At 39.8% G+C, this 26,564-nt stretch overlaps 1 protein-coding gene across 3 annotated transcripts in view; it reads right to left on the bottom strand.

Annotated features, from left to right (window-relative positions):
* Positions 1–26,564, bottom strand: part of thada (THADA armadillo repeat containing) — a 79,908-nt gene that overhangs the window by 50,134 nt on the left and 3,210 nt on the right. For all 3 annotated transcript variants that reach the window (XM_019882018.1, XM_019882017.1, XM_019882016.1), the window contains 16 exons: positions 25,476–26,200; positions 25,168–25,322; positions 24,910–25,065; positions 24,612–24,719; positions 24,409–24,532; positions 23,664–23,809; positions 23,169–23,391; positions 22,943–23,078; positions 22,685–22,821; positions 21,612–21,764; positions 20,310–20,470; positions 10,194–10,303; positions 7,713–7,845; positions 4,879–5,001; positions 4,521–4,643; positions 3,999–4,090 (listed from right to left, as the gene is read on the bottom strand). In XM_019882018.1, coding sequence (XP_019737577.1) covers positions 3,999–4,090; positions 4,521–4,643; positions 4,879–5,001; positions 7,713–7,845; positions 10,194–10,303; positions 20,310–20,470; positions 21,612–21,764; positions 22,685–22,821; positions 22,943–23,078; positions 23,169–23,391; positions 23,664–23,809; positions 24,409–24,532; positions 24,612–24,719; positions 24,910–25,065; positions 25,168–25,322; positions 25,476–26,200 — 2,805 coding nt within the window. The remainder of the gene's footprint in view (positions 1–3,998; positions 4,091–4,520; positions 4,644–4,878; positions 5,002–7,712; positions 7,846–10,193; positions 10,304–20,309; positions 20,471–21,611; positions 21,765–22,684; positions 22,822–22,942; positions 23,079–23,168; positions 23,392–23,663; positions 23,810–24,408; positions 24,533–24,611; positions 24,720–24,909; positions 25,066–25,167; positions 25,323–25,475; positions 26,201–26,564) is intronic.

Below are 26,564 nucleotides of genomic sequence, written 5' to 3' on the forward strand. Positions count from 1 at the left end.
GTACGCAAGTGCTTCTTTTGATTTCAACCAATTAGCGCCGACGCAACGACATCACACACCCGACGTCACACACGACAACAGCTAAGCTAAGCTAGCTGAGACGACACTCGAAGTCGGACGGATACATTTTTCTGCCAATCTGTGTGTTTCCCTTTTTGTCCAAATATATTTTTTACGACAACTATCTTGTCCACGGTGTCTTTTATTCGTTCCACTGGGGTTTAGCAAGTGTGTTTATAAAGAGACGAAAATCTCTTTACTGTTACTAGTGTTAGTGTCTCAACATGGCTACGCTCGTGAAAGCAAAACAACGAACTCAAATGCGTCTTCGTTCAATGTTGTCAACTAATATCCAGATTAATTTTAGGCAAATTTTCCTCAATTCTCCGGAGAGATTTTCATAAAAATTTGAAAAACCCGGAATTCCGGGAAAATCCGGAGGACTTTCATCTCTGTAGGTCACATTATTGGTGAGGGGAAACAACGTTTTTAAAAGGAATTTACCATGGTCTCCATTTTTTTATGTCACAAAAATTTGGCATTTGAAAAGGGGTGTGTAAATTTCTTCCATCGCCTCATATATGCAGCAAAAATGGGCAGTCTCTACATGCATAATAAGGCTGAATGTTTGAGACGGAACTTGGTAAGCAATGGTTTCTGTGTCAGCTGGTTGTGTTTATGCTAAAGATGATATCAGACCGACATCAATGCAAGGTCACGAAGCAGAGAAGACTTCGTCTGGGCTCAGTTAATGGAGCAGGGATCCACATACATCTGGATTCAAGTAAAATACATGAGTGAAAATTTCTGCAATACGAAGCAAAGTCTTATAAAAGACAACCGAGGCAGTAAATAATGTAGTGATCTTTCTTACAACTTGAGAAGACTCCACGTAGACCTACGTAAACAAATAAGGACAAACTGTCATCATGGATCACGTGGTCAATTGTGTAAAATTAATCGTATCTTGAAGGAATTGAAACCAAAATCGAGTGCCCAATTTGGCTCCAACAACCAAAGGCGCCGTTCATTCACAGATTTATGGTCTGAACAACAACATGATGTCAACTATGGCTTGACCTTTGCTAATCTTCCCTATGGCAACCCCAAAGGGCACAATTCATTTGCTCAGCTTAACATCGCACTTGCACGAGTTCAGAACATTCAGTCAAAAGCCTATTCTGATAAAACTGTTTACATCAAAAGATGGAAGTAAAATAACTACCAGTACTTGAAAGAGTCCTACTGAACTGCAATTCCAATTGATGAAAAAAAAGGCAGATTTAAAGGTATGCCAGAAAACATTGAAGAGCCCATATGTAGATCTTTTTTTATCAGCAGACATCATGTTTTAAATGACTACACTCTGCCACATGCAAAAACTAAACCCACGCAGTGTTGATAAAGACGGATCCAGCAGTCATGAGGTGGGGAATACCTTAAAGTGACACTGAAGAAAAAGAGAAATTGAATGAAAGACGAGATAAACAGAAGCAGGCTTAGCAGGGCTCATGGCATTCGGAGTCCATTAGAAAGTGAGCCAACAGAAACACAGTAAAATGTTTGTGAAACTCTACAAAATCAACTGGGCCTAATAAAGCTAACCATACCTTCCTCCAACCAAAAATACATTTTCATTGTCCATGCCTGCTGAGTGTAATCATTCAATTATACAATAATCAATCATTATCGCAAACAGTGACACAATCCCATGTTTCTCAATCTCAAATTAGATAAAACATAGTAAATACAGGAAATAAAGTACGTGGGATAAAATGTTTGCGGTTTGTGGACAGAGAAGTAAATAAAGTGAAATTCCTATTTACTTTGACATTCATGTTTGTGTTCTCATTCTCGCATCTAAATCAGGTTTCTGTTTTCGTCACACCAGAGCTTGAACTACTTTTTGCCATCGTGTCTAAGAATCATGGGAAAAGTCTCACTACCCTATTGCTGCAGTTGGCGATTAGACCCATTGTAATCTGAGTTTTTCTGGCGGCACACTTCCAATTTCACAATGTGGGAACAGACCGCCGCGAGGTGAGCAACATAGCCAGCTTCCATTAGCTGCCAACACCAACAAAAAAGTTCGGATAATGGTGAGTGCACCGACTTGTTTACGACTGTCAACCTGGATAGCATTTAGCATTAGCCGAAAGTAATAACACAACCACCGATCACCAGATTGACTGAAGATGTTCAACATTTTTGTTGCGTCTGTCAGAGGATCTCTTCCTCCACTCGAAGCAACACCCGTGTAGTTTCATGGCGAACAAAAGCAAGCGAGACGCACTACTACGCAATATTTCACATCCGGTCTGAACCCAGCCTAATAATCGATCAATTAAACATACGGTACAATTAGAATAAACTACTTCACAAAATGAATAAACCGGTGCATCTAATGTGACTTTTTTTTAACAGGCCTGTTCAGTGATTTTCCGCCAAATAATACAGTGCGCGAATGGTCTGTATAATACGGTAATTGTTACTGCCATAAGTAACCAACAGCAATTTGGAATTTAATCGTTATTCTAATGAGACATACGGGGCCTGAGTTACTAAGATCCAAAACAACAGGCGCTAGACTACATGTTCACTCAGTGGAACAGCTTGCATATGCGTATGTTGTTGAGAACAAATGATGGAAACTTCCCAGATTTTAAAGAGAGTGCAAAATGAACTTTGAATGATGAAATTGGCAGTTTTAGTGGAAGAGGCAAATAAACGCATGATTGTGTTACTGAGGAAAAAAAAATAGATCACTGGGACACTTTTGTGGAAGCCAGTAACCTCATGAAAGCCATGCTCTGTTTGAGTTAATGCTCCCCAAGTGCGCGGCAATTGGATGTGCGGATATGTACCCATCGTGTGTAATATTGTGCTTAAAACCTGGGGCAGCACACCAGTAAATAAGCACTAATTGCATAGTGTACTGAAATGACCCAGATGCATGGGAATGCGGAGTTGAAAGAAGTTTTGTCCTCGGCGATATAGCATGACTCCTTCTTGTGACTGGCTTCAAGTCAGCCTTCAGATGGTTAAAAAGCTTCAACATTGCATTGCTGGTTAGACAATACAATATTTTTTACATAGCGTTTCAAAATGTACACACGCAAAATTTTCGTGCCGCCTTTCAATTTTGCTTGTACTACGCTGTCAGTGGTTTGCATGCTGGTTTACACCTACCTATACGATGGACTATCTAAAGACATAGCCAGCGCCATTCATATCAGGTTTGTTAGATCATGTTGCGCTTGGTATATTAATCCATACACTTTTTCCACAGTATGTCAAATTAACTGTGCAACAGGGCATTGTTGTTGACTGACCTAATCTTGGTTGTGCTTGGTTAGTAGATCAGCTTCCAGTTTTTCCAGTGCACATACAAACCTTTCGTAAATTGGGTCCTTGGTGTACAATATTCAACATCTGTGTTTGGATTTGTGTTGTGTTGAATTAAAATATTGCAACGTTCTAAAATGATGGATTCCCAAAGTAGTGAAACAGAATGTACATACAGTATGATTATTACTAATGTACAGTAGGTACTTCATTTTAGTATCCAGCGTTAAGTATTTAGATGCATTTTATTTTACTTTGAAGTAGGAAGAAAATGCCTATTGAAGCTCTAAAAGCAGGAAATACGGTACCTTGCATCTTCATTTGCAATGAAGTTGAGGCAGTTAAAACAAAAAAAAAAAAATGCACCCGCTGTTATGTTACAATAGTGTCCCCTGGTGGCCCCTAACCACCATTGCGTGAGAATATTTTTACATTGTGTATGTCTATGTTTATCCCGACCGACCGACTCTAAATTGGCTCAAAGTTGAAATTCAAAAATATAGATTGCGGAGTAGATGATAACTCTGTGCAACTAGTAATTGTGACCTTGTGATGCTATTTACACAATTTGTATGTGAATGGCTACTGATTTTTACAAACTGCAGGCCAATATAAACGTTTCATTCCACCCCAAGAACAGAAAAGAAGCAGACCTGTTTTTTTTCGAGTGTTCATCCCTTCCTTTCTTCACCCCAAAAATCCTTGTGATCAGAGTGCTGAAGAGAAGAGTTGAAGAATTTCTTACCTGAAATAAGAGTGGAAATGTAGGGTGTATGATGATATAGAATGAAGATATACGCATACATGACACTAAAAGTAAGACACACATACACACGCTTTACAGCTAACCATTGCAGATCTCTCATGCTTGAGACAGGCGAATATCTATTTGTAAAATGAAACATGTTAAAATGTCAAGACCAGATTTATTTTCAATATCCAGCTACATATTGGAAAAAAAGTCACCAATATTTCACAAATTTTAAGAGGTTAATCAGAGCTCATGTCAAATAGCTGGTAATTAATTTCATTTTTGGGGTGTAAAATAAACCTTTTTTTTTTTTTTATGGCATCTTCTAGTTACTGAATTCATAAACTGGCCATGTGATACTGGATGTGAGATGTCACGCTTGATTTGTACAAAAGCGAAAAGGGCAAAAAGCATGGAAACTCACTGCCCAGATAGGAGAGGTGAAGCCAAGTACAGCAGCCTGCATTCCATCCGACACAAAACAAATTATATTTTCTCCCAGACGAGTGTCCCTGTAAAGAGCTCTCAGGATGTTCAGAGCGTGGACCTGTAAGGAGAGCACTTGAGCATTCAATTGAGCTAGGACGAGACAAATATTTAAGAGAAAACTTGGCTGGATATTAAGTCACAAAATTGGTCATCTAGCCAGCATAAACTAATACAACTAATGCTGCGCCATTAACGGTGGACAGGCTGATTCACATTTATTTAATGTCAGTTAACGCACAAACACTTCAAAGAATGTGACAATCGCAAGGTCAAGATGGGTTGATCTAACAAACCTGAGGAACAGTGGAAGCGTCTGTATTTCTGTTAGCGGAAGGCATGGCGAGAGTAATCAGCTCCCTCATGGTCATTTTTAACAGACTGCAACTGGAGGATTTTGGCTCAGAAGAGAGAAGAGCCTGCGGAGAACAAACAACACATGACAGATACAAAAGTTCCAAAACACAAACAGAAGGAAATAGCTCCACAATCATGCTGGGAGCAGGCCTTGTTGTTGTGCAGTACATTTTATTTTTAACTTGATGTGTGTGTATCTGAAAGTCTTCACTTTTTGACATTTTGTCATGTTATAGCCTTATTCCAAAACTGAATACATTTGATTTGGGTCAAAATTATCGTCTTTTTCAAACTTTAGGTCACACCTTTTTTCATAGTTTGTCTAGTCCTGTGACATATACTCAGGTGTGACTTGCATATACTGTATTAAGGGTATGTTGGGGGAATTCACTCTGATGTCAGTGGTAAATTTGCAGAGGCAGCGCATGCTACCGCTGGCCGCACCAAGTCCCCACTCGCAGTGCCCAAACGCACACTCCGGCACTTTGTTTTTGGAACACTCTGAATAACTAAACCATACACTCTAACAATGCTCTGAGTTTCTGAACCAGTGCTATTAAGATGTTGCGCTGTCAGTGTTGCATTAATATTAAACATGGTTACATTCTTGTTATGCGAGAATAATACATTTTGGTATCACTGAGAATCAGCATCTGTAACATGAATCACGAGTGCATTATGCTGGATATATTAGTGAACAGAATAAATTGAATGAAATGTTTCTTGAAAATAAGTGGTAACAAGTCATAAAGGCATTATCTTGATGGAGGTTTGACAGTGGGATTGATTTTACATTCCAATTTATCCCCTGTGCAAAAAAAAAAAAAAAAATCTAGATCGACCAGCATCAAAAAACAGATATGGTACATGTATGACTTTAGAGGTCCCACTGTAAATATAAATACAGTATTTTGAACCTACACTATTTCTTTGTCCAACTATTTTATGAAAATTAGTCATGGTCATGATAGAATACTTTTGGGTTCCTGATGTCGTAAATAATAGTTGATGTGGCCACTAAAAAGGTGACATTCAGGCCTGCTCTTCACAGCAACATATACTGTGCATTCATACTGAGATGGCTGATTGATGACATACCAATAATTTTATTGGACAACATAATTTATATGTGACTGCCCAAAGGGGGAAATGTAGGTGCAAGGCCGTTGCATGCGTTAGTGGTCTTGAGAAGGAAGTTGACATTAAACATCTGGCTTGAGTTATGATTAAGAGTTATGCATGGGAGGTATGGAGACATGAAGGTAGGGAGGAGAGGAGAAGGCAACAAGGTTTGGCCTTTCTAAACTCTTGGGGATTGGAGGAGATGGAAAGAAAACAGAGTCTGCTTCCTGTGAAGTGTAGGTCGAGTTGGTCCAGACCAAAGAAGAGCGAGCGCAGGAGGCAGCCTTCCCAGATCTGACTCTGTCATTCCGGTAGTAATGAATGCTGGCCAAACCTCTGCCAAGGTGTCGACATAAACTCCTCCATAGACTATCACTTTTTTAGCTGACATTTTTAACCATCTTTTTTCTTCTCCTGGGGACTCATTTATCAAAGAGTGTGTGAAACAAGTTCAAAGTTTGTTTGCACGACTGAAATTTAGAGTGTGTGCAGGTACAAACATGCGAACACCTGTCGTATGCACACCAGTAAGGAATGTGCAGTGATAAATCCCATGTGTTCTAAACTGCCACACTCACCAACGTCTGACCTCATTTGCATTGAGAAACGCCTCCTATTGACCATATATCATACCAGCAATCCCTTTAACAAATCCAAAAGCAAGGCTAAGATGGCAGAGAAAATAAAATCTCTTTGAGGGGCAGTTAGGGACATTTTTCAGGATTAGCTCTCACACTTACTATTGAAATGCTGTCATACACACTACAAACTACAAATTTTTGGAGGGCTCATAAACGCAACTAAAACGAGTTCATACACCAACATTATATCCCTTGACATAAAGTAGAGAGCTTTCCAATTCCTTAAAACTTTTTGTTCCGAACCGGAAGATAAACAAGCCACTAAGCAACTCGTATAGTCTCCTCGATGTCGTCATTTGACGGCGATGTCACTGACTGTCACAAATACACCGTCTGTGTGTCAGTATTATATTATCATCACCACAAATGTCCGCTTTATGTTTTCAATGGGATTAATTTAAAGTGCTGCTAATAAGAGGGGTTACACAAAGGACAAGGATGATGGGTGTCATTTTGGTGAAAGAGAAACGAGGACTGGAAAACTAATGTTGTTCCAGCATGAATGCTATGGCTGCATGCCAAGAACTGTTGACTGCGACTGCATTTAGGAGTAAACAGGAAGAAAAACAAGCAGAGGACGCTTTCCCCCAAAAGACTGTGCCCTCTGACACTTTTTGTTGGTGACAGGATTACAAAAAACAGATTTCGACAGATGAGAAACAAAATGAGGGGTAATGAAATTGGACTCGGAGGAGATCAGGACAAAGGTACTAATCCAAAAATGGCATTTCATTCCTGGATGGCTGGATCATTTTGTTTGCATGGCGTGATATGACATATTTCAACAGACAAATAATTTCGTTCTGAAAAAGTATATGTGTAAGGTGTCTTGTGGTTCAGTCCAAATTTATTTGAGGATTGTCAGGACATCTTTAGATGACCTTCCATGATACAAGTGGTCAAATTTGTTCTTACTGCTACATGTTCCGCTTAAACGTCGGTTAACAGTTATTCATTTTAAGCAACTCTGATAATCTTAAGTAAGTCTAACTAAAACCAAGCATCATCACCTGAATATAGAAGGGTATTCCAGCGCTGCGTCGTGTGGCACACAGTTTGGACGACGGGTCACTAGATTTGACCTCTTCCAAAACTTCAGATAACCAGCAAGCTGGAAGCTGTTGCAGAACTTTACTGCCACTCCTAAGACACACACACACACACACACACACACATATATATAAAAACATATATTTGCCATGTACTCTAGAACCAGTGCATGAAAAAAAGACAATAGATTGCTGTGACATCAGTGTCTGATTTATTATACTTTGGAACTCCATTTGTAGTGGTATCTCGAGATCTATGTGGAAAATAAAAAGGCAATGAACTGAAATAAAGATTTGTTCACATCACAGCTGCTGTTGACTGTAAATTTCCCCAGTGTGGGACAAATGAAGGATATCTTATCAAAATAATTCTGAACATAAAGTTTATGATCATAGTGCACAGATCTGTTGTCAAAAAGAAATCATTAACTCGATTTTGAATAAAAGCAGAAACTGTAACCTGAAAATATTTACCAGTATTTATTAATTAAAAAGACTGACCCTGAAATGCCCCACTGTTTTAAACTGTCCTACTGGTCAGAATCTCTTGTTTTGTTCTTGTATACATCCATCATAGGAGCGCTAGTGTCTCGTTAAATGATGGTGAAATTCTAGTGGTTGTGTGGTGCGTGTCTGTTCTTCTCTGGGCCTGTGTGTATGCATGTCTGTGTTTCAGGAAGGGAAGAGCTTTTGTGGGGATGGTATGCAGGCTCTGTGCTGGGTTATGGGGTGTTGATTGCAGGGTGCTGAACCACAGCCTTTTGATTCTCTCTGTCTTGGGATCTGGCATTGGTGTGCTCCACTGTGTTAGCACTCTGGCACGGTGTCTCTTTTTGTGCTTTCTCCTTTTTCCTTCCCTCTCCGCATCATTTTTCAGTTTCTGTCTCTTTAACATGACTTTCACTCTCCATTCATTCACGTAAAAGGTGTTTCCGAAAACATCACAAACCATATAGTTTAAATCTAAACTACAGTTTACAAGCAACAGTTGTCATTTGCTTTGTTCAATGGATGAGAAGATGTGAGAGATATATGGATATGTAGATGTATAAAAATATCTATCTATCTATCTACAGTGGTACCTCTACTTACGAAATTAATTGGTTCTGGAAGAAATTTCTTAAGTAGAACATTTTGTAAGTAGAGACGCGTTTTCCATGTAAATGCCCAAATCTGTTCCAAGCCCCCCAAAATTCAGACATAAATGTTTTATGAAGCATAAAAATGCATCAAAATATGTAATAAAATCCATGTTGCAATGAGATTATTGCGCAATAAATGAGAGTTGTGCCTAATGTAAAAAACAAACAATAAAGAATAAAAATTATGGTCATTTAACTTTTAACTGCCTACTCATCGTTTTTTGCCCCCTTTAGTCCATGTTCTCTCTCAGAAGTGTTTTTTGCCTGGCGTTTTGTAAAGAACTGAACCAAGAACGTTTGCTTTTGTCGGCTTTTAACAATCCTTCGAAAATGTCCAAGGCAAACATCAGCATAGTGAGCGATTGCCCGACTGGTGAACACTTTTTCTGGGTGAGTCACATTTACGTAAAACTATCGGAACGACTCATGGCCCAAGGGGCGAATGACGAGGACGCTGCACAGACACATATCTATCTGTCGATCGATCAATCTACACTCATAGACAAATACGGTAGAGGTCCCTCTTAGCCAATGGTATGCCAGGATGATGCTCGGTAGTAGCCAATGGCAGAGCCGCCCTAAAGTGCACCACTGTATATAATAATAATAATAATAATAATAATACATTTAATTTATAAGCGCCTTTCAAAACACTCAAGGACACTTTACAACCAAAACAAGAACAATAAAACCACCGATAAAATTATAAATAATAAAATGAAAGATGAATTTAAACTGAATATGCGATTTTAAATCGCAATTTTAAATAGTTGACGCCGGCAACATATATACACACACACACACACATTTTACGTGTACTTTTTTTTTTCCAAACACCTGTAGTTGGAATGGTATGTTAAAATCTGTATGGTCATACTGTATATGTTTGTGTGTGTGTGTGTGTGTGTGGGGGTGTGTGTGTGTGTGTGTGTGTGTGTGCGTGCGCGCAGGGCGTACAAAATTGAAAAAAGGTTGAGAACCACTGGTTCAAAACACTGTTTCACCAGATTTTATGTCTTTTCACATGTGACAGACATCAGGGACAACATAGGGTTCACATGAAGTGACAAATATAGGTATGGCCATGAAAAAACACAGTCGATAAAGTAATTTCCAGCGCAATAAGGGACACCACAAAAGAATGTCGAACAAACTGTCACGAAGAGTGACGCCACAAGGATGTGCCTACTGATGAATTAGATGACAGAACAAAAGCTATCCTTGTAATGTGCAGGGCTATGTCCACAGCCACAGAGCAGCTTTCACATTTTAGCCCTCAACACTGTACGGTAACACATACCTGCATAGCATGTCAGTGAGGCGAACAAAGCCCACATAAGCCAGTTCAAAGGCACCACGATGACGGGACTGCAGGAGCTGCTGACGGAAATACAAGCCAATACAAGCCACCTGTAACAGAGAGAGAATATGCGATGAAATATAACATTTTGTAATGCAGGCAGCTGGGATATCAGTGCATGTCGACAGAGTGGGGGAGCATGTAACAAGAATACCTAAATAAAATACTACTTTGCTTGACTTTTAGAAAAAATGGACTTTGCCACAATTGTTGCCAAGTGAGACCGCCTGGTGAATGCATCATCATTAAATGTGAGCGAGATGGCCAGATTTTGTCCAGATACAGAATTAAACAAAAAGGATGTCTGTACATTTTTTTAATGAAACCGGTCATATAACCAATAAACTTCATGTCATTTTCCGACAAAACAATAAATTAAAACCAAAACCATTGCCCAACACCCATCTAACTCCACTACTGTGACTTACATAATCCCACAGTTATTAATAAAATGCTGACATCGCTTTTTAGCAGTCTATCATCTTCAATGTGAAAATGGAAAACTAGAAGCAAATGAGAACGGACCATAAAGAATTGTTATTCCACTGAAGAACTGTAGCTACACTTTCGCCTTTTCTCTAGTTGGCATTCAAACTGAAGCTCTAACACCAGCAACAGGCTTGTTTTAGAGTCACCACTTACTTTTCGGCCAGCGACCAGCAAGCATGTCCAGCATGAGAGCAGCATGGCAGTAGCGTGACAAGTGTGTTCAAATAAGGATGCTGAGACATCCGCATAATAGCCAGTCTAAGTAAAACCATCCAGTTAGTAATAGTGTTAGCAACATTATTCTCTACACACACACACGCACGCACGCACGCGCGCGCGCACACACACACACACACACACACACACACACACACACACACACTACTACAGTGCCATTTCTGTGGCAGTATGTAAACTGGTGAGTGTGTAGCAGGTGAGGCGGCAGGGCGAGGCGGACGCGGAGCTTCAGTGCCCTGTCATTAAGGCTGTGGTGTCACCGCTACCACTAAGGCAGTCAACCCTCGGCTTAGTCTGGGGTGGCACAGAGGGCACAGGGAGGAGTGACAAGGTTTTGGTGCAAATAAAACAAACAAACAAATAAGAATCAATCCAAAATGACCCTTTCTGGGATGTGGGTTTGACACAGCATCTCCCAAAAATAAATAAATAAAGAGACAGATTGGAAACCACATGGGGGGGGGAATTACACAAGTGACTGAGCCTTTTCCAACAATTTTTTCATTTCAAATGTGGCCTAACAATGCGGGAACAAAGGTATATAAAAAGAAAAAAAAGAAAATATTTTTCAAATATTTCAATTTCACTTATGTAGGGTATATTGACGACTTCTTTCCACATATTTTGTGAAATTCTCTACATAGGAACAACACTACGATCTGTTAAAGATGATAAATTGACAAGTAAATTTAAAAACATATAGAACAAATTATCGGGACATGTGGAACCAAAGTGTAGAGCTGAGGCAGCCCATTTATTTAGGTAACTCACAGTTTGGTAAACTTGCCTGGCACTGCAGACATAAAACACAGCAACTAAAACACCCAATCACACAATGAGTACACCACAACTGCACCAAGCACAATGACTTATCGCATAAGTTTGAGAACGGACACCCAGGACAGGACTGACCTCACCAGAGTAAAAACAGCAGTCACTGTTAGATGCCCAAGGTTGCCGGGCCCAGACCACTGCGGTGCTGAGCGAGGCCAAGCCGGGCCGTTGCTGCGCGTATTTAAAGCTTTCTTCCTGAAGGTTCCCGTCTGTGTAACTGTTTAAAAAGGCAGAGCAAGCAAGGGCGGGAGACGAGTTTTATTTAGACATCAACTTCCTGTTTGCAAGCGTGCCTTGTTTCCCTGAAAAACTTCCCTGTGGGGAGCGAGAAGTTTCCCAAGTCTAATTACATATATGGATCAACCCGTGACACTGGCCCAAATGGGTTAGACAGCAACTCTTGCCATGTTTGTTGCGCTTTCTCCTTGAAATGCCATCTATTGGAGAATCATGAATTTCAACTTTGAAAATCACACCAGCATCTGTAAATTGATATCATATGATTAGAGGTACTACTTTTCATGCAGAACACACAGTTTTGTTTTCGCAATTACACTTATGATGATGTTTTCGAAGAGGAAAAAAAAAAAAGAACATTAACATGAAATTCAGATAATGGATGGATGGGTAAAATCAACAGCAGTGGCAAACAAGGGTGCTGGATCAATATTTTTAAATAAACAATCATAAATAGTCTATGCGCAATATGTTGTGTGGAATTAAGGAACTTTTTATCTATGTACAGTGGAATTTTGCAAATCAAATGCTTCTGAAATGTTAGTGTCATTATGACAGTGGTACCTCTACTTACGAAGTAGAGACGCGTTTTTCCATGTGAATGCCCTAATTCGTTCCAAGGCCCCCAAAATTCAGACATAAATGTTTCCTAAAGAAGAAAAATGCATCAAAATATGTAACAAATACATGTTACAATTAGATTATTGCACAATAAATGAGAGTTGTGTATAATGTAAAAAAACAAAGAATAAAGAACAAAAGCTAGTCATTTAACTGTTAACTGCGTCCTCATCGTACAGAGGTACCACTGTATTACCGTATTGGCCCGAATATAAGACGGTGTTTTTTGCATTGAAATAAGACTGAAAAAGTGGGAGTCGTCTTATATTCGGGGTCTAGACATGATATCCATTCACGACGCTAGATGGCGCCAGATATCATTGAAGCGAATGTTGAACTTGACTCCCCAGGCCAAAGTGAACCCCTGTCACGAAGAATAAAAATAAAAATAGCGGTAGCACGAAGAAGAAAAATAAAAAATAGCGGTAAGAAAGAAAAGCGAAGAAAATAATAGCAGAGATAACAGAAAATGGAGAAACGTAGCGACAATCTGGAGAAAAGTGGGTCGAAGATCGGCCAGGTTAACCGACAATTGAGGAGAAGTTATGATGTAATTTACATTTCAAAAACCAGAAGCCATTCATTTACGAATGTGATTGCACTTTAGTTTACATATTTAAATGTTCAGATATTAAGATTTGAATGAGGCAAAATAACATGCTTTTTCTCTCAAATATACTGTATTGTTATAATAATTTGTTTCAGATGTACTGTAATTATTTTCTGTATAAAAATTAATTTGGTGTTCAAAAAGTCTTTTTTCAAACTTGAGTCTTGAAAAAGAGGGGGTCGTCTTATAATCAGGGCCGTCTTATATTCGGGCCAATACGGTAATAATAAGGAGGTAATGATATCCAAACGTCAGATATTAACCTCACAATACAACAATGATCACTATGTTGTGGGGAGGATGGTGATACAGACAGCTCACAATACCATTAAAAAAATAATAATAAAGAAAATAAAAATAAATAAATAAATAAAGCTTATGATATTGAAAAAAAATTGTTTTTTTCTCCAAGAGTGGTGACTATTGTCATATGTTCCTACAGCTCAGCGGTGCTCAGTGTTATGAGATGCGTAGTTCGCAATGCTGGATTCGGCTGAAGCATGCAAAAAGTCATGTTTTTTTGACGGAGATGTGCTGCTTTTCACATTGTAACATGACAACAATATTGTGACAATTTTAATATCATGATATCACCGTTATCCTTACATCCTTAATTAGTAGTAGTGGCTTTTTACATTGGTCTGCGCTCCACCTATTGCTCGGTAAAATGTATTAATTACAACCAGTCATTTCTGCTATGTAATTTTGAGTGTGCCATCAAGTTGGCCAGTGTGGGAATGTCACCAGTCGACACAAAATAAAATAAAAAATAAAACACCGAAAAATACAGGAAGCTAGTAGGAGGAGCCGATACGCTTAATCAGCATCTTCATCTCCTTTTTTTTTTTTTTTTTTTTTTTATAAACAGTAAACTGTGCGGTCAGTACGATGCATGAGGTAATTAAAATAAAATAAACATTCAGCGCATTACTCATTCTCATCTTAACTACATGACAAAAAAATCATCCCAAACTATTTTGATCACTCCACATCTACAGCAGCTGTTGTTGCCATGGTTCTACCAACGGACAGAAACATCTGCACTGTTACCGGGCCAACGGAGATGTAACACACAATGCTGGCTGACAGAGACATGTCTTAGTTCCACATAAGCACTCACACACTACACGCGTGTGCTCATGCATGTCATCACTGCGGTAGGGCCGAATGATTTTGCCTGCACCCAACTTTCCAAGCACAGCAGGAGTCACCCCAAAGACCGCCAATGCCACGTACAAACTACTCGCTCACACATAGTGTCGACTACAAAAATAGTTGAGAAAAAAGAAGAAAATGACGCCACGAAGGAAGAGCGGGTCAGCTTTTCCTCTTACGCAATAATACACACCACTTCAGCCAAAGTCTCCATCAGCGACGTCATATTTTCGAATACAAAGTACTGTAGTTGCTATGATCTGAGAGATATGTACAGATGGCGTTTATTGTTCTGCCTATTCAATTAACATGATGTATTTTGACTAAAATTAAGACCCATACTATAAGGGCCACAGGATATTTAGTGTTTTCATCATGCAGCTAACACTGTGAATTGCTTGGTTTTGTCCCTCGAAAGGCAAAATGTATGCAGTGGATGACAATCAATCTAAGTATCACACCCGTGTTCAAATAACACCGGGCAAGAAGACATACATTCAGCACATACACTTCCCACCAACTCTGAGAGTTTAAATGCGCAGTCAATGGGTAAAAACAACCAGACACGCACGCAAACACAGCCTTTACCCCCTACAAAGGCAAACGCACTCTTTGTCTGGCTCTCTTGTTAACATGCTGAACCACTCAGACAACTATTCCGGCGCTAGTTTGTCTGAGTGTAGACGTTTGAGGTGCCCGGAGTTTTTCATGCTGGAGGTGGAAGCGATTTACAAAGAATGCAGTAGAAAGGGTGGAGGATCGCGGTCGTTAAAGCAGCAGGGTCGCGCTTTAAACGAAAGCCTGACGCTAACAAGGAAAGATGTTAATTGTACAGCCTCGCCGGCAGAGCACAAAGCCCCTCCAACATTATGTTTTGTTGCAAAAGGCGGAAAATGAATTTTAAAAAAAGAACAGCGGTCATAATACAGACTCTTCCTTTACAAATTCACTCATTCCGACAAAAAAAAAAAAAATGCAAATTTCGCAGAGTAAGATAAAGTTGAAGTCAGAATGTTTTGTTACAACACAGTGATACCATATATGTAACAGACGGCATGGATTCCAATTCCACATGAGAAAAAAGTCTTATGTAGATTTCTTGTGCCACAACACTACGACAGGGCGAGATGGCTGAAAAGTGTATCACGAAGTAAGTACATGTATTTCATATTGGTCGATATGTGGTATTCAAAAAAGGCTGAATTTGGTTAATTTTATTTTAACATATATAATATTTAAGCTTTAATGAGAGGTCAACACAACTATGAAAAGGTCAAACAAACTGGTCTAGTTGATTGTGACAATTGTTGATTTTTTTTAAATGATGTAAAATAAGAACAAATCAATTGGTGAAAGATAAAATTAAATAAAGCACTACTATTGGGGAGTGGAGTGCATGCACTACAGTTGACCAACTGCCTTAGGACAACTTTATCTTTTTAGCGGGGTCATTATTTCCATCGTCTATTCATGTTTTACTTGTCTAATTGTCACTGCTGAAGGTCAGAGCTAGCACATGAAAGAAGGGGAACTCCTTTACTTCGACCAGCATCACGTCTCCATCCGGACGCCTTTCATCGGGTTTAGTATGCACAATATAATCGTACTGCAAGAGTTGTACTCAGGCGACTGGTCATTTATTTGAATGAAGCCACATTTTAATTTGTCATGCATACGCCACACACACACACACACACACACACACACACACACACACACACACACACACACACACACACACACACACACGTGCGTGAACGCACATCTTCACATTGGTTCAGCTGCTGCTTCTTTAAAAACTCAAAGAGGATTCATCTGATCCATCCTACAACCGCTTCAATGTATTCTTTCAAGTTTTGTGTGGGACTTCCTGTCTCACTTAATTTGTTCTGTCAAAAATAGACGACATGTATTTATAACGGAGCAGAGCAGATCCCCCCGGGGAGGTACCACAGTGGTTTGGGGGCAAGTACAATCAAAGTCTAGACTTGCACATATCCACAATGACAGTCAAGGCCGGTTAGAGTCACATATTTTTGTTATCAAGTCACATCTGTTTCCAACTTTGAAAACCAGCCTTAGATGTTACCTGAGCTTTGCCTCAAGGTAACTAATGGTACATGCACTGTAAGTGTTGCTCTCAATCTTATATTTATGATAAATAATTCAAAAGGTCTAATAGTTAACTTGGATTATAATTTCCAATCATGAATAAATATCCATTCATAATTAGATATCAATATCCTGTAGCTAATCTGTTAATTTAAGACCTTATTTACGAGTAACAATGTGTTCATGTCCAGAATATTTTTTTTCTTGTGTTGCTACTACAATAGAGTTAGAGAGAGCGTCACTGAGAGTGGTTCATACGTAGTGTAGCTGCATATTGTCTATCTGCTAATGCTAAATGCTAATGCCATGGCTCATGCTCAGTTAGGCGGAGGCAAAGTACGGCCCAGAGGCCACATCCGACCAGACCACAGCCTTTGACCGGCCGTCACAGTGACCATGAAGTCAAAGTAAAATGTAAAATATGGGGTTCTTTTATTGTGAAAGTTGTGCTTTTTATGTGCACATTTGGACACGAGTACAAGAAAGGCAGTGAGCAAGTGCTATGACTTGGGTCGCAGTGTTTTTGCTTTTTTTTGAGACTTTTCCCCCCGTCTAGCAACTATTTTTCCGAAAAAAGAGACTAGCAAAAATGGCAACAGTGGTCCTAATGTTAGCAACATTCTCATTTCCTGCACGGAGGAGGGAAGAGGGCCAAGAAAATTCGGCCGAATAATTCTGTATGCAAATCTACAGTTTCATATATTGGATGCATTATGAATCATCGGTGTATCATTCCACATCACCCTCAATAATATATAATGGGGAGACTTCTCTATATATAATTGAGTCTTGACTTGGAAAAGATAATATGAGTTGGTTAGTGAACAAAATTGTGATAATTTTTTAAATTGTAAAGCTATAATTTGAATGACTGCTTAAAATTTGGTTCAAATTTTCAGAAATATAAAAATGCATATCACATCTATACACACAGCAGACAAGAAAATGTGCTTATTTTGAAATACATTAAAAAATAATACAGACAAAATTGGAGTTAGCATGTTGGTTTGGTCCACGGAAAATGTATCATGTGGCCCCTTTTCAAATTAAGTGCCCACCCCTGCTCTGAGATATATCTTATATTTATGATAAATAATTCAAAAGGTCTAATAGTTAACTTGGATTATAATTTCCAATCATGAATAAATATCCATTCATAATTAGATATCAATATCCTGTAGCTAATCTGTTAATTTAAGACCTTATTTACGAGTAACAATGTGTTCATGTCCAGAATATTTTTTTTCTTGTGTTGCTACTACAATAGAGTTAGAGAGAGCGTCACTGAGAGTGGTTCATACGTAGTGTAGCTGCATATTGTCTATCTGCTAATGCTAAATGCTAATGCCATGGCTCATGCTCAGTTAGGCGGAGGCAAAGTACGGCCCAGAGGCCACATCCGACCAGACCACAGCCTTTGACCGGCCGTCACAGTGACCATGAAGTCAAAGTAAAATGTAAAATATGGGGTTCTTTTATTGTGAAAGTTGTGCTTTTTATGTGCACATTTGGACACGAGTACAAGAAAGGCAGTGAGCAAGTGCTATGACTTGGGTCGCAGTGTTTTTGCTTTTTTTTGAGACTTTTCCCCCCGTCTAGCAACTATTTTTCCGAAAAAAGAGACTAGCAAAAATGGCAACAGTGGTCCTAATGTTAGCAACATTCTCATTTCCTGCACGGAGGAGGGAAGAGGGCCAAGAAAATTCGGCCGAATAATTCTGTATGCAAATCTACAGTTTCATATATTGGATGCATTATGAATCATCGGTGTATCATTCCACATCACCCTCAATAATATATAATGGGGAGACTTCTCTATATATAATTGAGTCTTGACTTGGAAAAGATAATATGAGTTGGTTAGTGAACAAAATTGTGATAATTTTTTAAATTGTAAAGCTATAATTTGAATGACTGCTTAAAATTTGGTTCAAATTTTCAGAAATATAAAAATGCATATCACATCTATACACACAGCAGACAAGAAAATGTGCTTATTTTGAAATACATTAAAAAATAATACAGACAAAATTGGAGTTAGCATGTTGGTTTGGTCCACGGAAAATGTATCATGTGGCCCCTTTTCAAATTAAGTGCCCACCCCTGCTCTGAGATATACTGAGGCCTGAAGCTCAAAGGACAATAAATAAACCTTAAAGGAACGTTCTGTGAAAATTACCCGGAAAATTAGAAGTATTAGGACTGACAATAAGTAGAAAATAATGTTTTTCCATGTGTTATTGTTCATGTTATTATTGTCATTATGATGGCTATTAATATTATTCATTGTGTTTTAGGATGAATCATTATTATGAACAGCACTGCTTTTCTTTGTACCCTGAAGTGCTTAAGAAATAAAACCGAGTTAAGTTGAGAGTTACACAATAAAATGTATACATTACAGTGAAACTCCTCAACATGGGTGAAAATACCCCCTAGTGTGAAAAAATGTTCATGCATTAAAGCCATTCCCACTTTTCTGCTCCCCCTATGACGAAAAATCCACCTGTTCCGTTATACGAAATCTTTTTCTCTGATCTTGCCTCGCGACGAGATTCACTACAATGAAAACAAGCCTTTCGCAAAAGTCTAATCCAACCTCAGCCAAAAGCGACCTTTGCTGCTTCGCTCCGAAACTGCAACAGCAACCACCACACTGGTTTACACATGCACAGCATTCCAGGAAGTATTTCGTTGCATTGCTAAAATGGCTACAAAACGGACCTTTGGAGGCCAAGCAGCTAAGACAAGAAGAGCTCTGACGCTGGAAGAGAGGGTAAAACTGATCAAAATGAAAGACGGAGGAAGCAAAATAAAAGACATTATCCAAGAAATTGATGTAAGTGAAAGTGAATGCTGATCGTAAATGTCACAATTTCTTTCCCTTTTTTTCTCTTTGTGCACAACTGTACATTGGCTAAACAGTACACTACTGTACAGTATGAAGTGTCTTTGGGATTAGGATTGTTTGATTTAAAAAAGTCATTGATTTAAATTGCAATTTAAATCAGATTAAAAATTAACAAATCAATACTTTTATTTTCACGAATGGATAGAAAATTCGAATGTCGCTTTACAACATCACCAAAAAATGTAATTTTGGGTGGGGTTTTTCTTAGTTTTGTATCATTAAATTTATTAATTACACATTCATAAGGTGTTACAGTACTGTATACAGTAGACATATTCATTACAGTACTGTTATGCTTCAGGTACATTTTATAGAAGTAAAGTTTGAAATCAAATTATAGATATTGAAACCTTTTTTATAAAAGAGTATAAATGACTTTTTTAAACCAACAAAGTGGAGTGATTAATATAAAAAAATTGTAAGTTAATGTTAAACAATATCAAATAAGTGTATGCTCATATTTATGCACTACGTACAGTATTGGAATAAAAATTAAGGGCACACATATATGTTTTGTGTGTGTGTGTGTGTGTGTGTGTGTGTGTGTGTGTGTGTGTGTGTGTGTGTGTGTGTGTGTTTACATCTGAGATAAAATTTGCTACAGTGAAAAACCCCCTGTTGTGAAAAATTTCTTGCTGCAAACATGATTTTGTTATGGAGTAGTTTCACTGTACTGACATGCTATGATGGTCATTTACTATTATTTAAACTTCTATGTAGTCAGTTGTTTGAATGATGGACTTCAATCTTCATAGTTTTACTCATTTCAAGTAAAATGCAACACAAGGTAATGGCAGACAAAAAAAAATACTTGTCGGGCAAGTGTGAAGGCATATATTCTCGATTTTACCTGTTCCTCTGTGATGAGCCCAGGATGTGTGTGTGTGTTGTCATTGGTATAGTGCAGTGGTAGACTCTGACACAGCTGCCCCAGCAGCATGGCCACTTCCTTCATGCTCCGCCAGCAACACACCAGCACCATCTGGGCTGTCACCCTGTAGCCCTCGCCACCTGGAGCATGCCCACACACATGCACGGACACGTGCACAAATACACACAAAAGGAAAAAGGAAGTTTCATCACTTTACCGAGATACAGAAATAGTGGTGGTACAACAAAAAAGGACAACCAATGCCCCCATCAGGACATCACTAACATAGCAGCTAGAAGCAACAATAATGATCTGAGTCATATGACACTCACATTGTGTGGTTGTTTAGTAAGGCCAACTTGACTTAGCATAAAGCGTCCCACCCCATCGCAAAAGCCACAAAACAAATATACCCCCACATTACCACAGTAACTTGCATAATATTTGGTGAACCTGTATGAGTACTAACGAGCTCCAGCATTTCAACTATTTTGGTTACCTTATTCAGCTCCAACAGAATATCGAAATAAGAGGAAACTATGTCAATGTTATGTAGTCCATGAGCCAACCAATATTTACATCAATAACTCTGACACTTCCATTTAAAAGGCAACATTATTATATTCGTTGAGGCACAATGTTTGATACACATCTTGTATTGGCCCTCATTATGCAAATGTATTTGTATGGTACGCACACGCACACGCGCACACGCACGTGCACACACACACACGTATCAAAACATAGTTTCTTGTAGCCGAGTTTGAGTTGTCTTGATTAGGCGATCAGCTACTTGTTTTTAAAAAAGACCAAAATTTAGAGGACAAAAGCAAACTTCGAAAAAGACGAGAAAGGCATCAATTGAATTTTCACTCATGAACAGCAGAACTTCACCACCGGGCTGTCGAGTCACACTAGTCTTGAAGTGAGCAGAATGGATGTTTCAGGTGACAGCTAAGTATGGCTTGCAAAAAGAGGCTCCCCATTTTGTGATACAGTAAATTACGAATCCTCCCATTTGTCAAAGCGATGTGAAAATAACTCTATGTAAAAGTAAATTTCATGGAAGACCTTTGAAAACAAAATTGTCTGATAGGTGAGGTGCTGGACGCACCGAGGCAGGAAAAGAGCTGATTAGCAAATTATTAGATGCATGTTGGCCAGCTCTAGACCCTTGCTGGAATACTCAGTTAAGTACTACAGTATGTCGAAGGTGACAACTGTGCTTTCTGATGTGATTTTAAAAGAGGTGGGGGTGCTCTTATGATGTGTGTCACTCACTGGTGTCAGGTGACACTATGCGTGCAATCTGAGTTTCTTCCTGGTCCTCTTCATTTTGTGTATCCAGCTCTCTGGCGCAGGTGAAGAAATCATTGGTGTCCCTTGGCTGAATTTCGTGCAAGATCTTCTGAAGTCCCGCTGATGTGTCTGTTACTGTACAGACACACACACACACACACACACACACACACACACACACACACACACACACACACACCCTCCCACTTGTAAAAATCCTTCCATTAGGGGACCAAATGGGCGGGGCATATGCAAAGTGTGTGTGTGGAGCAGTGAGTGCAATAGCACCGAATAACCATGTGGGGGGCTGCTGAGCACCATTCACACACAAACAATCAGCAAAAATGGTGACTTGTGGGCCTTTGCTAAAAACTTCACAGGCATATTCAGGGCAGCCCCCCTGATGCTTTTTGTATGTTATTCTTATGGGGACCAGCTTTTTTGTCCCCAGACGGTCACTGGTCCCCAGGACGTGACTGTGTAAACAATTTTATGTCCCCACAACCATACATAAACGAGAACACACACACACACACACACACACACACACACACACATACGAGATGGGAGTAACGGAGGTATAAATAAATGTCATTAAAAAAATACATGGCATTACTAATTCCACCGTTGTGATGCAACATCTTTAACCAATGCATGCTTCTGCTAAATGAGTGGCCATAAATGCGCAAGTAGACTATGATAGTTCCACGCAACCAAAACTTTATCGGTAAAGTGAGCCTATGTTGAAATCCTGGTCGCAGTTTCAACACTGTAATTCCCCGTCCCCCTCCTTTGTTTCTAAGTGCTGTATTAACTGCACAAGAATGAACATATTTTTCGGATACCCAACATTTCAACATTAAAAAATAATTTTAATTCATTCTCATTCTGTTATCATACATGGTAAATTGGGGGGGGTCAGGGTTCACAAAAAATTGAGAAAACGGGATATATAACTTTCTGATGTATATCTCATTAACAGGGCATGCCTTCAGAAAAAAATGGGCACATGGCTCAGCCAATTTGTAATCAGTCACAGCGCAAACCGAAATTACCTGTGCCAACATCCATGGGGATGAGACCCTCAGGGGAAGAGCTCTGGACAACAGGAGAAACCACATCTGACAATCTGTAACAGGTGGCGATGAGCTCCGACACCAGTCGCCTCCACTCCTCTGTGTGACGTAAACACCTAGACAGACACCCACACGCACGCACCCACACAATTCAAGTGAGAACTAATAAAGTCAATACATTATTTAATTGAAAATAAAAAAGAGATGTGAGGATGCAAATGCTGTGGTCGCTCTCACTCTGTGTTGAGATTCCGAAGGACCGCAGTGATGCAATGGGCCCGGCCGTAGAGAGGATAGGAAGCTGCTGCCTGCAAAAGGCAACACTCCGCTTTGGAGACCTCTGACTGCAGACAGCACAGCAAGAACTGCACCACTGCGGAGAGACAACATCTTGTAGATAATATAATTTCTGTCTTTTTCACATTAACGTGTCATTCTTTGGCTCTGGAATACCATCTTATACCAGATAAAGTGTTAAGCTCCTGGACATTAGGTGCCTGTGGCAATGAGGAGGGATGCTGGAAGTCAAATCCCTGCTCCTGGGCACAATGCAGTAGTGCCATACTCAAATTGGGCTGGTGGAGCAGCAGGTTGAGCAGGTGGGCAGCCGTTACACTGTCAAAGGGCTTGGTGCTGGTGCTCAGATCTAGCGCAGCCTGAAGTAGACCACGCATCACGTCTGGTTCCTAACCCCACAGAGAACAATAAGGGATCAGAATGTGTTTGTTTTTCTTCAGATACTTCATTCCGACCGCACAAAAACCCTGAATGGGTATACTGATAAACATTTGAAAGATCAATTTTAATAATGCGCATCTGTGTATTATATGGTCTTGTATACACGGTAATGTAATTGTAGACAATACAAATGTTAGCGTGTGAGGAAGAAAGATAAAACGTAATATAGACATGATGTTTGAAATGCAGTGCTACACAAGGCGTTAGCCCTCATATCAACCTCTAGTCCCAGTGCTGACAGAGGAAGTTTCCATAACAATGTTGTAGCCAGCATTTTGACTTCCATGAAGTTGCTTGCAACACAGTAGAGCACATTCTGAGCATAAGTAGAGGTCACAACTTCACCAAGGGCAAACCCATCAGGCCCTGAAAACAGAATAAAAGCACAAAGGCATCAAAATATGCATCCTGTTTCCATACTAACAAAGCTTTCAACAGCTTTTTTTTTTAAAAGCATGATGCTTTACTTCTTTTGACATCTTAAGTATCTAAAACAGTGGTTCTTAACCTTGTCAGAGGTACCGAACCCAATGAGTTCATATGCACATTCACCGAACCCTTCATTCGTGAAAAACAAAAATATGACTTTTTACAAATTCAAGACATAAAAAAAAAAACAATTTCTTAAAAACAGAAAAAATAAATAGAATTTCAAGACATAAGTAATTTTTTTATTTTTTTATTTTACGACATGCTATCACGACAGTCACACGTTGACTACTGAGCGAACTAAATTTCCCGCAGCACTGATTGGACAAGCAATGTAATGATCATCTGCAGCCAGGCCAAGTGGGTGTGTAATAACTAATTGACATGCTGAGTCGAGTATGTCCTAACCTCCATGACAGAGGCTCCGTTGAACCCCTGAGACCGATTCACCGAACCCCTAGGGTTTATTCGAACCCAGCTTAAGAACTACTGATCTAAAATGTCACCATTGGTGTTGCTGAGGAGTGTGCATATACCTGCATCAAAAGTGAAGAGTTCAGCCAGCAGGACAAGCAAGTGGAGGGACATGATGCATTTCGAGAAAGAAGCTCCAGGAAGCAAAACATCAAACAACTTTGAGCATAACTTGTGCAGAAATTCCTATCACACACGCACATAAACACATTGTTATTTACCCTGACGATGAAGGGGGAACTATGTATTGTGTGTAATCTTGTACCTTATAAAGAGATATACTCTGCTGGTCTTTGGCTCTTTGCTCCTGTTCTCTCTCTTGACTCTGTCTCTTTAGCAACAGCTGCATACTGTCCTTTACTCGGCAGAGCATCTGTGCAACAGAAGTTGACAAAAGTCAATGCGAGCTGAGCACAATTCCCAATATCAAGATTTGACTGACAAGATAAGCGGTATGCTCTATGTGTGTGCGCGTGTGTGCGTGTGTGTGCGCGTGTGTGCGTGTGTGTGTGTGTGTGTGTGTGTGTGTGTGTGTGTGTGGGGGGGGCGGTCAATTAGCTAACCTTCTTGAAAAGGCTGACCACTTGCTGTCTGACACTTGGTGACTGGCTGTTGAGGTTGGGAACCAAGAAGTGGTGAATAAGATCCATTTCCTGTGATGTCAAAACCTCAGTGCTTCGGTGGCTTTCACACACCAAGCCTAAAGCATCCATTCTCACCTGGCAGATATGTCACATACATACAGTATTAATATGTTGTAAAAAAAACTAACTACATGTAACATAGATAACAGGGATATGACGCAATGCAAATGTACTCACTTGATCATGTTTATGTATGAGCGCTTGCCGAACCAGGCTGAAGGGCACCAGTTCCTCACATAGACCCTCGGCCGAGGTCTGTATCACACCCTGAGACCTGGCTGCCCGCAGGCATGTCATTAGGGCCCCGAGTGCACCCCTGCTTCCAGTTGAATCTGTTGAGCATCCAGAAAAAAATATCTGAAATGACCAAGAGGTTCTTAAAGGACATTGCAACAACATGTAGCAGAGCACTGCAGGTACAGCTAAAGACAAGCTGTTCAGAAAACGGATGGATGATTGTGGTTGTCAGTCTTTGTGCTTTTTACCTTTGCAGCAGGAAAGTCTGTCTTGCAATGCCTGCACCATGTGTGTCAGACTCGATGGGCTGCAGCGCAGCAATTTGGGTAGGAAATAATCCAGAATGTAAGTGGTCTCATCCACTCTCGCACTACACAGCACCTGTAGTAGGGGCGTAACCCACATCCGGTGCCAACGCTCCATCCAGTCTTCTGCAGTGGTCCCTTTTTCTGTCGAGGCTTCAGCGGCAAGCTGTTCTTTATGGCTGATGAAAAGCTTCTCCAGAAGGTCACTGGCATACGGAGCCAAAGTTTGGTCACTCATCAGACCCAGGAGATGTGAAGGAAGCGGTGGCTGGATCTGAAGCAGGTATCTAGCACCATAAAGATCCACAAGGCAGCCCAAGGCTCCGTATTTTCCCCGCATGTGCCAATCGAGCTGGAACAGTCTTTGCGTGAGCTCCATGACATAGCTGTCCGGATTTGACTCAGAGGTAGAAGAAATGGTATGTTGATGGAGGAGGAGGAGGTTGCGAAACAGGGAGCATGTTTGGTGTCGGACTCCATCTAAGGGATGTTCCCAGTGGGAGTAGATATGCTCCAGGAGGCGTCGGTGTAAATCAGAGCCGCCAGTGAATGACTGCTGGAGACTGAGGGCACAGAGCGCCCTCTGACCCTGCATGCAGTCCAGGGCAGCACTGCTCCACAGCATCAGGACCCGAACTACCAGCAAAACGGTACTGGACTCTTTTATACTGGAGATAGAAGAATACACACAAAGAAACAGAAACATTTGTAACCATAAGACATATCAAGAAAATATTCATACAAATGAAAAAAAATAAAAAATAGGGATGCGATAAACTGTACAGGATGAATATTGCTTTGCTTACTGGACAATATCCAGGTATGAAAGCCGAAGAAAACAAACCAAAAAAGATAAATAAATAAATACATAAATATATAAATAAAGCATACTTGAAAAAAAGTACTGATAGACTGAACTAATGGAAAGGTAAAACGAAGTTCCCCTGTGGTGGTTTAGATTGCGTTTTAGATTCATCGTGAAATCCGACCCAAAAGCCAAATATCACTAACTTTTTGCGAGTAGTGTGATGA

This window comes from Hippocampus comes, unplaced genomic scaffold, assembly GCF_001891065.2.
Source record: "Hippocampus comes isolate QL1 unplaced genomic scaffold, H_comes_QL1_v1.1 scaffold36, whole genome shotgun sequence".
Classification (NCBI taxonomy): Eukaryota; Metazoa; Chordata; class Actinopteri; order Syngnathiformes; family Syngnathidae; genus Hippocampus; species Hippocampus comes.